General features: G+C 42.2%; 1 protein-coding gene across 3 annotated transcripts in view; it reads right to left on the minus strand.

The window, feature by feature from the left end:
• FNDC3B (fibronectin type III domain containing 3B) overlaps positions 1-12,477 on the minus strand; it is a 203,903-nt gene that overhangs the window by 63,528 nt on the left and 127,898 nt on the right. For all 3 annotated transcript variants that reach the window (XM_075761549.1, XM_075761547.1, XM_075761548.1), the window contains exons 7-8: positions 8,547-8,605; positions 1,908-2,065 (exon numbers count right to left, since the gene is read on the minus strand). In XM_075761549.1, the coding sequence (XP_075617664.1) occupies positions 1,908-2,065; positions 8,547-8,605 (217 nt within the window). The remainder of the gene's footprint in view (positions 1-1,907; positions 2,066-8,546; positions 8,606-12,477) is intronic.

The following is a 12,477-nucleotide window of genomic DNA, read 5'->3' on the forward strand; positions in this document are numbered from 1 at the left end:
AATCCTCTCCAAGCTGAATGGAGCAGAATCAATACGATACTTTTGTACCTTCTGTACATGCATTATTTTAAAATACTTTTTATAAAGTGAGAGTCATTGAACTTCAGATGAAAAAGTGGATTTTCTTGCAAAGCTGTTTCACTTATCTGCTTTCTCTTCCAGAGCCGCACTCTCTGTGAGGACCACAGCAAGATGACGTTTAATTAATACCCTGACAGCTGGACCCAGATCTCTTTCAATACCAAGAAAAGTAAAAGCACAGAGTTTTGGACATTTTAGGAAAAAACCCAGCATATCATCCATTTTAATTTCATACGTAGCCAGCACAGTTAGGGCTATTCTTTCTCCTTTTGGTTTGTTTGCTGGTAACTGAACACTCGGCTCAGTCATGTGTTGCCAATTCTGTGAAGATTAAGGTATGGGTCAGTGCTTAATAAGTACTAGCCAGGTCATGTAAGTGCTTGGCTTATTCACGATTTTATTAATATACAGGAAACAAGAACATTCTCAATTTAGCCTAAAGAAATATTTCATTGATAGTTGGACAAATACAGGGAGATATCTCAAAATCAAGAGAACAAAATCAACCAGAAAGCACATGCCTGCTGGGCTGCCAGAAATCCACAAAAAACCCTTCTTTTTTTCAATGCTCTGCAAATTCAGGTTTTTTCCTCTCTGAAATGAGTGCACCTCTTTGCAAACACAATGTATTCAACATATTGCAGACTTTCTTTTGCCTATAGTAATAACGATTACTGCTGCTCGTGACGGAGCGTACCACCTTAAGCTAATGCCTGTACTCTGGCCAGCAGCAGGAGACAGATTACTACGAGCAGCTTTAAAACAGATGCACAACATTTCATAACCCGGAGAAAATGTGCAAGCCATCACACCAGCAAGCACAAGAAGTACTAGAAAGTGTCCTTCCCATTTTAAGAGCTCAGCAGCACACATTAACCTATAGAGATGCTCACACTGGCTCACAAATAGCTAGTGTAAATACCAGGAAAAAAAACAGGCAGCGTTTCCCTGGTTAATTATGCTCTTTTTAAATTACCCAAGACCATTCACAGAGAACTGCCTTTAGCATGCCAGGAGGAATACTCTAATTCACTGGACATTTTAAGAAAGGAGATAGCTTGGTCTCCAGAGGTAATTCCATAAACACTGTACCACCTGGACTCCATTTAATGAGATTTGGGAAGGATTAGCTATTTCACAACAGCCAAGGTCAGATCTCAAAATTTTCTATCCTAGATGTCATTAGCAGGGAAAAAGAAAGGCATAACACCATATGTACTTGATCACAGAATGAGCTCAGAGGATCACTGGAAGGACAGACAGATAAATCCCTCAGAATTTTTACTGAAGACTGCTGAGAGCCAAGTATCCGGGCTTTTCTGGGGAGCCTGTGCAGCCTGCTGATTGGTGGGCTCCTTCCTCTGCTCATCCAAGAAGCTACAAAGCAGTAAAGCCCTCAAACTTTTGCTCATTATCTCAAAAAGCAAGCTTTACTGTTCTTAATTCTGCAAGTCCATGCAAATTTAGCCCATTAGGAAGGCAGCTATCCTGCCTGCCCGGTGTACACCAAAGCTTTTGACACTTAGCGCGACAGAAAAAGTAACCTTTTCATTGGCAATGGGAGAGACGGCATCGTACGCAAGATCTGCCACGTGCCGGGGAAGGCAATTAGGGACCTTGTGACATGCACTCAGCCAGCTCGCCGCAAGCTGCTCCGGCAAGGGGGGGCTGACGGGACAGCGAGGGAGCAATTACCCGGTGTTGCGAATGTGCCTTTATTCTGTGACTAATAGGCATGCCAAAACACACCCTGAAAAGCTAAGAGAATTTATTCCTAACGAAAACACAAACTGAGAGCAACACAAGTGTAAAAACGACACGGTTACCTGTAAATTATCTTGTATTTTCCGTCCCTCCCTTTATCTGATAAGGCAACCTCGTAGGTACAGGTGTAAGGCAAACCGTTGTTGTGTCTATCTGCATTTAGAAGGCCGGTGGGAGGTGACCAGGAAAGTAAAACTGTTCTTGCTTGAATATTTGTAACCTACAAAAAAAAACCCATCAGTTACTCTGAATTCCAAGAAAACCGCTATCCTCTTAAGTATTTGCTTTTTGCTTGCATCTTCACAATCAACTTCTCATAAAAAGGAAATTTCAGAACTGAAGGTGAAAAGTAAAGGGTCTGAAACAGTCATCAACAACACAAACAAAAATACAGATTCATGGCATAAACTAATCTCTAACAGATGAGAACCACAGAGAGATGTCCCCCCGCAGCGAGCTGGCCGAGCATCCAGCAAAGGATGCCCTGCACTGTTCTGGAGGTACCTGCTGCCGAGGCCATTACCAGAAGGCACCTAGAACTAAGCGAAACAAAGACTTTATGCTATGCATTGTTTCCTATGCAATTATTTTTCTAAAGCTTTTGTTAGGGAGATTCTCTAATAAAACCCTGATGGCTTTTTCAGTCATCCTGTTCCTTCTTGTAATTTGAAACAGCAATAATTCAACTGCAAATCAGTAAAAAACCCCCAATTCAATCTGCAAGGTTACACTGACTCAAAGGCGTAAGGGAGAATCATAATAGAAGTCCAACCTGTCAATTAAAAATTAGACCATAAATCAATCACTTTGTGCCCTGAGAGAAAGACTGCACGTATGATCTACAGTCACCCCGGGCCAGCTCTATAGCAACACCTCAACGGCAGATGGCTGAGGATTCTCTTTTAATCCAACATGGGAAAAAAAAAAAATACCTCAAACCCCTGCACCAAAACAACTTTATCACCCCACCAGTGCAGCTGTATTCTTCAGGAACCGCAGGTCCACATAACTCGGGACTGACGGAGCTTACAGAACTGGCATCGCCTTTCTCACCGGGAGAGCCGGCTGGCACGGGGCCGGAGGCATCGCTCATCAGCTGCACGTACCGATCAGCACTTCCCAGAGAACAGCCTTCTGTTATCAAGCCAAGAAAGAAGAAAAAAAAAAAAATCCCCCCACACGCTGTCTCAAAAGAAAAAGAAATAAAAAACAATGGTTGCATTGGCTATCTTGGAAAGACAGCACAAGATTTTTGTGCATGCCTTCTGAGAAAAGCCCAGGGAAGCCTCAAAGCCTCAAGCTCCCTGCCACAAACTCTCCACTTTTTGTAATGAAAACGACTACATTCTTCTTTCTTCACTATAGTGAAATTGTAAAGAATTTTTTTTTTAGCTGGCCTCCATGAGGAGAAATCAAAGCAGAAGGTTTTATATTCTTTATTCATTTCTCCTTTGCATCAAATTTCACTGGTTCTATCATTTTAACAGATTTTTCCGACACTCAGACCAAAGCGTTGTTATTTCAGAAGGTGTAAGATGAATGATGCAGGTACTCAGTTAAATATTTCCTATTCTTTTCTTAAGACAACTGAAACACCTTACCCATAAATAATTCGGTAATGAAATATTAGCAATCAACTTGTAAACTGCTTGTTTACAAATCCAGCTTCTGGATATCTTTCTATAATGGAGAATATTTAACTTCTCACATGAAAACACGTTGCTTCCAGCTGAAAAGCACCGTGACTGTTGTGTGTGTTACCCATATATCAAGGAGATTATTTCTGAGCAAGTCATAAATCTGTTTTTAACAGACTGACAAGTATGTGACACCACCAAACATCTCATCTTATCTTAAACACCTCTGAAAAGTTAAAGATTTTTAATTTATAGCAGCACGCTTAAGTCTTGCCAAAAAGAAAACCTCTGTTCAACCTAAAGTGAAAAACAAGTTGTAAGGCAAACAGTTTTAAGTAGTATCGAGCTTTTTTTGTAAAAAATACGAACACGCAAATTCTTGCATTAATTTCCATGGTATTTCTTGCTCTAGTCACATTTTTCTGATGTTATGAAATCAATATTTGCTTCAAAAACTTGGACCAGTGAACGCTGACACTGGATTAGATAGCTTGTAAGAATCTTGAATGATTCAAATGAGACAGATAAGTTAAATTTTTTAGATCTATATATACACACATGTATGTGAATGAAATTGTGACAAAGATATTTAGAGCTAGAAGTATGTAATTTAAATAATATTTTCATCAGAAAACTGGATAGGAAGATCCAAATAGACTACTTTTTTAACATACATTACTACTATGCCAGCTCAGCCCATCAATGCACAGTTTCTTTTATTATGGAAATATGCTTGCATAATTGTTTTTCATAAATTCAGACAGACTTGGAGCTGGAGGCATGATATCCTGCCAATGTTCTATCGAAATGTTTTTCTCTATGACTACTCACAAGGACACACGTATATATTCTGCGTACGGCAAAAACTCTGGCCTTTCATGAACTTGAGCAATCTGTAAAACGTTAGGGGTTTTTTATCATTTCTTAAAATAAGAGAAAGTCTCTTATGGACTAACCACTAGAAACTGTTAGATTATTATTCTGAAGTCAGTGTGCAGACATTTCCACGCAGAGGATAAAAATCCAAACCCAGTTGCTAAGCTGCTCCAGGTACACCATCCGAGCGGCTGCTGGCCTGCCTTGGCGGTGGTATGTACACAGTAACTGCTGGTGGAAGCTTAAACACCAGAAATCATTAAATACAATTCTTAGCCGCACTGAGTACACACAGCAAGTGTAGCAAAGCAAGCGAGGGGTCACTGCCTGTATGATAAAGGCAGAAAAGGCAAATCTATACACTCCCTGGGTATAGGAAGCAGAGCAGTACTGTGCACGTCAGCGCAAGCACTGGGAACGGATTTATTTGTGCGGCTCGAGATAAACCTATCTGCTGCTCACCCACTAACAGGCTCGATATCGCATCACGTTTAGCAGCCAAAGGCGTATCTCTCCGATATCTGATTTCATGGCCAAAGCCACCACTTAACTTCACCAAGGAACTACCTGGAGCAGGAAGCACTAGCTTTGCTGTGAAAAAGGGTAAGTTAAATAAATGGGGTTATGATACGCTAAGAATAACAAGCAGGCACCTGCAAACCAGCTCAGTAGCTTTAACTCCAACTTTTCTCGCTTACACCTGGGAAAACAAGCACCTTTCAAAAGATACCAAACAGATCTGGACCAGCCCTTTCTATGCTGCCAGGAACAGCCCAGCTAATAACATCACAATGGTGGGCTGAATGTCGCTGCTGAACTCGCAAGCACGAATCCTTAGCCACAAGAAAAAAAACCCCAAACAGCGTATTGTTCATTAATGGTGCCCTAATTTCATCCAACCACATTATAAGCAGGCAGAGCACTTCTTCAGAGGCTGGGCAGGTAAACCTTTGTGCGGCTTTCTGGTTCCCCCAGCCTGTCTCATCTGTCCCCAAAACTGCTGCGCTCGCTTTGAACGGGACTGGCTTGGCCTTTTAGCCAAGACCTAACAAAAGATTCTCCCACAAGGAGTTTTGTATGTCTGGTGAAAAGCACAGTTAATTAGTTTCTGAAAACTTCTCAGTTTACACAGTAAATGCCTGCTTTCCACGCTACCAAAACTCGGTGGTGTAAATAATTATTTTATAAAAGCCCCTGGGAAAGAATCCCAGGTCCTGCACTGCTTTAATAAGGTTACAAGACTGATGAATATCGGTCCTTCCCGTCTTTCAGGTAACGAACAATGTTTCTGTACAACTTTCATTATCTTTCAAATTCCGGGTTAGCATTCACAGGCATCGTGTGGTTCGGGGCTCATTGTATGTGTGAGAACTACACTGCAAGCAACATTCATTTACTCCCTCGAGGGCAACGTTTGAAAGACTTGGGGGTCAAATGAATTCACGGTTATCACCGGGTCGAGATTTCGCTTTTAAGCTACGGCTCTAATCCTGCAATTTTAGGCAAAAATCCTGATGATTAAATATGAGTTTCGCTGCAGAGCAAGTCAGCAGGAGCAGGCTGCTTTGTGGAAAGTCAAACCAGTGTTCGAGCTCCGGCTCCGCGGACCCGTGGCGTTTCCCAGCGGGAGGTGATGTCCCCCCACGCCGCTCGGCAGCCCCCCGCCACTTCGGAAAGCCAGAGTCAAGTTTCCCTTCCCTCGCCGAGGTATTCGCTTTAGAGAATGCTTACTTTGTCTGCGATAGTGTGAATTAAAAATATATTTCAGTTTAAATAAAAACATGGGGGTGGGGGGGAAACCAAAAGGCTTCTTTTTAAGTTTTTGCTGTCAAAGAACAAAATTATGATCAAATTTACAGTTTGGTTGCACGTGTCTCAAACAGGTAACATCTACTATTGAAAACAGACTGTATAAATTCATAAAGTGTGTATTTTTTGTACCCGGAAAGACGAGAGAGACTTTGTCAGATGGAGGTACCTGGGCAAGCTAGATTAAAGATACCAGATACAAGCTGTTAGGAAAACTCTCCTCCTGTACACTACCCTTACTCACTCTAGGATCCGGCACTGTCGAGCTGCCCTGTGTGGGAGAGGGAACTGATTGTGTTCAAATGGAATTTTCTATTTTTTTTTTTTTTTTTAACTGAGAGTAGATCAGACTTAGAGGTCAAACCCACCTCTCAGTCTTACGGAAGAGCTTTGCTCTTTGGCTTTTTGGTTGAACTCAGGGCTACGGAGCCTCCCGCGGGAGCTGCTCAGAGGGCTCATCCCTCCAGATGGCTTCACCACCGCCAATGGTGGGCAGAGCTGCTCCCTTGGACACATCAAAGCCACGTGCTGCAGACAGAGCATCGCGCCGCTTCCCACCGACATACTGCTCCGTGCCCTTTCAGTTGTGTCATTTCTGTTCACACAATTGTTTTCTTCTATACATTGTTTTTTCATTCATATATGCATAAGGCTTACCAAGAAATATGGCCCAGCTGACTATTTATGCATAACAAGATATATTTCTATCAGATATAATACTGACTAGGCATACACATAATCATTCATAGCAACTAATGGTTTGTGAGATTCCTATGGGTTTAATTACTCACAAATGTCAAAGTTTCAGAGAGAATAGTAGATAATCTCCAGCATCTTCTCACTAAATGTCATTATTATTGAACTAGCATTTGTCATGGTTTAGATTTTTTTTTTTTTAAATTCCTATTTTTTAAATGATTCAAGGAAAACAATTTTTGTCTATTTTTGGGTTTTTGCTTCCCTCTGCTTTAAATGCTCTGGTTACCATAAATCTAATTGTACAGAGCTCAGAAGCCTGCAAACTGCTCAAATAGCTTCTTACCTTTATAGACGTAAGTACGAAACATTTTTCATGTCAGCTCTCCAGATCTTTGTAAAAGGCATCTAACTGTGGCATTTTACCAGATGAGCAACATTCAGGTAGTCCTCAGTACAAAAATACTGACTCACTGCACAATAAACTAGCCTAATTTTGTGCTAAGTGCACTTTCTTTCCTTCTGATTTCCCAGATACTCTTCTCTCAAGATTTCAGCTTATTATTGTCACTTTGTTCTGCAAACAGAAACTCGGGCTGTAGCGCCCTGGTATCGATCATCTCTGCAGGTCTGGTTTAGATTCTGGCTTGCTTTGAACCTGCTCTTCTAGATGCCATGACACTAGGATCCAACACCTACTGATTGAGCAATTTAAGACCCAACACATTTGTATTTATTCAGAACAAGAGCATCCAAGAGAGCAGAGCCTAAAAACAAAAACTCAGCCTGCGCTCATGCCTGCCTCTCCACGAGCTCTGCCAGTTCTGCACCTAAGGAACAGCCACCCCTTCATGCTCCCACCGTAGAGTTTCTTTCTATCAGCCTCTATCAGCTACTGCTGAACCCAGTCTTTAGGTGAGCTTTCAAACCAGTTTTTTTTAATTATTTTTATTTGCTTATTTGTTTACTAGCTTTCCAGTTAGAGAAAGGCCTGAGCTCTGACAGAGCAAAGAAGATAAAACTCCTAAAGCACAGCTGTCTCCCTCTGCCTCGTGACTGCTTCTTCAAGTGCTTCTTTGGACCGTTCAGTTAGACCCACAGGACACTTCTGGTTTTCATTTGACACACCAGACTAGAAAAACATCACATTCAAAGGCCTTACAACCAGATTTATTAATAACCTTACCTGACTGCGGTCACACCCAGCATTACAGTTATTTACATGGTGATTCAGTTCCATTACAATTCATGTGCTTTTACGGCTCAGACAAACGTAGAATATAGTAATTGCCATTGAGTAATAGAATTAGCTTAACTTAATCATGATTACACACATAAATTGTTCATGACAAATAAAATGAAACCCAGGGGAAAGGGGTAGGAGCTATGTAAATCTCCCCAGCGCACAGGGTTCCCCATCACACAATGAATACTGGGAGCTGCTCTCTGGAAACAGGCGACTGGTGCGATGCCCGCAGTGGCAGAGCCCACAAATATCCACCAGCACAAGAGATGCTTCCAGTTTATATCCCAGCAAAATGAGTTAGATACATAAAGCAGCAGCAATCCACTAAGGAAAAAATTCAGAGGTGCTCCCCTGTGAAATCACCAGTGCGTTGTGACGCAATCTACTTATCACATTAGCTATTTTTTGTGTGCGTGTGGTAATCTGGGATCACATACCTGTGGTTTCTCCATTCCAGAAAGAATGTCTTGAACCCTTTTTGTTTCTGAATCAAATTCTGTAAAATAGAGAATGTGGAAATACGAAGAAAAAAATAAATGACCAAAAATTAAACAGATATGTCAGCAATGTCAATTATTCTTCATAAATTTGTAAACAGGAGAGAGACAGACACATTACCTGCACATGAGCATTAGCTGTTTTGCTCTTGTGAATTTAAGGTATACAGATACATGGATTAATATTAAAAAAGTTACAAAAGAGAAAAAGGAGGGAATGAAACTTCCAGTAACTGCAGATATTCACAAAGTTGTGATTATTTGTAGAGGTGTCCACAAACAATGTAATTAATTGGGATTTGCTTTCACAGAGCAAAAACATCCTGTTCCCTTCCAAAGCTCGGCCGTGGAAGAAGCCCAGAGGTTTCTACAGCTCAGTTACTGCTGAACCTAATCCTGGTTTGGTAACCAAACTCATCCTCACTCCATCGGCTGTGGAGCTGGGCTATCCGCCTGCTCGCCAGAGCACCGGGCTACCTACGGAGAAGACGAGCATCTTCGTCCGGCACAGGGACAGCCCAGCCGAGCTGCGCAAGGTGGCTGCCCCGAGCCCCAGCACCCATCCCACAGCTACCTGTCCTTCAATGCTGTCATCAGGTAACGCTCAAAGCTCTTTCAACAGCCACCTTTAACTACGGGGTAATGACGGCACGCCAGGCTAATTCAGGTAATCCACCCTCTCTCCCCGAGCCTTGCGCCTGGCAGAGCGGCTCTTGCAGGGGCTATGCACAGCGTTATCACAGCGCAGGGTGTGAAATACTTCCCCTAAATTAGACGGATTAATTAAGCAGAGAAGGTGCTGCAGAGGCCATCAGCTGAGCAGTGGAATCAGCCTTTTCCCCATCCTGCCCCCAAAAGAAGTCCTGAGGTAAAACATCAGCTTAGAGTAATGAGGTGACACAAAGCAGCTTTATTCCTTTTGGACCACAGCACAGAGAGGCCTCACTTTCCACTACAGTATTCTCTAATGGAAAACTAGGAACATATTTTTTCTGTGTTTTTTTTTTTTTTTTTTTTTTAAAGTTAATGTAAAAAGTTTGCTGGCCAAAGCAGAAGAATACACTGCACCTAAAGCAAAGTGAGCAGGACCTCTTTACAAAAAGCGTACAAATCTGGCATAGGAAGCAAAAAATATTAATAAAGAAAAACTGGTAAGATCAGATCAACAGCTTTCACAAATCATTCCCCCAAAGCCTGACCTACTTCTCGTAGCCCAAGAATGTGTCTTTATTTTAGTCTGTGACCTGCTTTAAAAAAGTACATCATCTTTTTAAAAATTCCATGTGCTCGACCGCCAGAAAATAGAATTGGCTGAATGCAGATGGCAGAACTCCAGTGTAAATGCCCATCTCTCCCTACAAGAATGCACCTTGGTGTGGAGTGGGAATGACAGATCTCCTGCTCCATGCATTCCTGGATTCCTTTTAGTCTCAGCCACTTGGAAAAAGAATGGAGGAGTAATAATTCAGGAGGAGGATAGCACGATTGGTTTTTTCCATACTAGATAACCCTTAGAGTGTATTATAAAGTGTATAAACTGGCAGGATTTAGCCAGCATAAGAAACTACTGACTTGAAAAAATGCACCGATGGACTAAAATGGCTAAGGAAAAGGTTGAGATGCTGATGCAAGTGAAAATGTCATCAAAGTTTGGGGTGTTTCAGAATTCAGGGCTCCCTTCAGCATCGGTACAGAAGTAGGACTGTGCCACAAAAGCCTGGATCCAGATCTGGAAACTGCGGAGGTCCTGTAGGCTTATCTCGAAGGGATGCTAATCAGAAGCAGCTTCTGCAGCTACAGAGTGTAACAAAAATGCTGCTACTATTTTATTGAAAGTTTATGGTTATTATGTCACCCCTAATTACAACCCCCAGAAGCTAAGTGTGAATCATTCTCAACCTTAAATCCCAAACATGTGGACTGAATTTTCTTTCCTCTCTCTGCTTTCTAGCAAGGATGCTATCTGTGTCACACTAAGCAGGAGAGGAAAATAAACCCTGAAGCCCAAAGAAATCTCACTTCTCTCTCCCGTGAAGAACGATCGCTTTGTACAGTAACTAAGTCCTCTGACCCTTGCAGGTCAGGGCTGAAGGTTCAAACTGCTCCAAATACAGGAACTGACTTTAAGACCTAAGGGAGTTGGGTATACCCAGCAAATAAATAACTGAAAAAGTAGTACATCAGACTTCTCAATAAAGAGTTCTGCAAAGGAAATTTCTTATATCAGGTCCCCAAATATGTAGCTTGTTCACAAGGAGAAAGCTCTGAGTACCAGATGCACTGTAGGTTTGAGTTATTAAGGACTATTATGTGGACACTGGATATTTATGCCACCAAGAGTTTATACAGATAAGCTGGAGGTGGAAGAAGAGAAGTCTTCTTCAAAGATTTTGGGGACAGGGAGAGAGAGAATGGGACACACACACAGACCTAAGGTGACAATGTGAATGCAACAAAAATTAAGAATTAAAGTTGTCGAATAATACGTATATATGGATGGACGCTGCATCCCATTTTCTAAAGACTAAGATGGATCAGACGGTGCACATATGCTGACCACCTATGCCAGATATCCCCCGTGCTGAACCTCCCGAGCGTTCACACGTGAGACGGGGCAGGTGCAAGGGATCACTTGCACACACGGCACACACCCCAACCATTTCACGTGCATAGAGCCAACGTATCCCGTGTCGCTGATTTGCTAATGCCATGAATCATTTTACAGTAACAGCAGCAAAGACAGAAAAGTCTATAGTGAGGAGTGCCCTTTCATCACAAGCTTTGAAATCACTGTACCGCATGGAAAGGACAGCGTGTGCCTCAGAGCCCCGCGCTGAATTAAAACCAAAAAACCCCCATGAATAATAGGTAATGCCCTGTGAAAACAGAGCAAATATAAAATTAAAGACAGAAAGCAATAAATACGCACGAGTGAAGAGGACCTCAAGAGAGGTCATCAAGCCCAATCTCTGTCTGAAAGCTAGAAAACAACAAAAAAACCAACTGCAAAACTGCCCGCTGGAAAAACTTGTTAATAAAACTGAAGCCAACCTTTTTGGGAGCGAGAAAGTAGCTCACAGAATTGTCGTCATCTTGCAGTATTTCAAATACTCAGCTTCCCATTTCAAGAGCCATAAAAATTCTCAGGCTTCTATGGATGGTTGATCTCCTTTCAGTAATAAACATAATTATTCACAGTCTCCTGAGCTAGACTAAGCTAAGGAGAGAGAGACCTGTTGTAAATCCCTGCCTTAGTAGGGAGCTGGTCTTACCTGCCAACGTCTCTCATAACACATTCAGAGTCAACCTCAACATCACATAAGATAAAAATCTTGTATGCTCTATGCTGATAATACAGAACTGGTGAAAAGCCTTTTTTCCTAGCTCATTATTATTGTTACTCATCAGCCACTGAGGACTCTTCTACTAGATCAGCTCACTGGAGCATTTAGGGACAAGGAGCATGAGCGTCTCCCAGACATCACAGACACTGTCGTGGAAAGGCAGGGGAGAACAGAAGGAAGGAAAGGGGAAGCCTTGATGTAAAACAGGAGACTAAAATTCAGAAAAATTACCTACAGCTGCTCAGGAAAGGTGGTGGGTGGCTGAGCATGATTCACCTACTTAGCACTAACTGTCCTTGGACAACAGGCAGCCGGTTTGCTTTTAAATCTGTCTCTTCCTCAGCTAATTGAGCACTGAGTATCTGACAGGAACACATAAAAGCTCTGTATGTCAACCGCCCGACGTTAACACCGGGGTGTGCAGAGACCAGCAGTGGACACGCTGCTTTCCTGCTTTGCCATGGGGAACAGGAGTTCAGTCACGTCAAGGAAGAGCCCAACTAACACTTCAGGTCATCGTCCCGTTA

Source organism: Balearica regulorum, chromosome 9, assembly GCF_011004875.1.
Source record: "Balearica regulorum gibbericeps isolate bBalReg1 chromosome 9, bBalReg1.pri, whole genome shotgun sequence".
In the NCBI taxonomy this organism is placed as follows: domain Eukaryota; kingdom Metazoa; phylum Chordata; class Aves; order Gruiformes; family Gruidae; genus Balearica; species Balearica regulorum.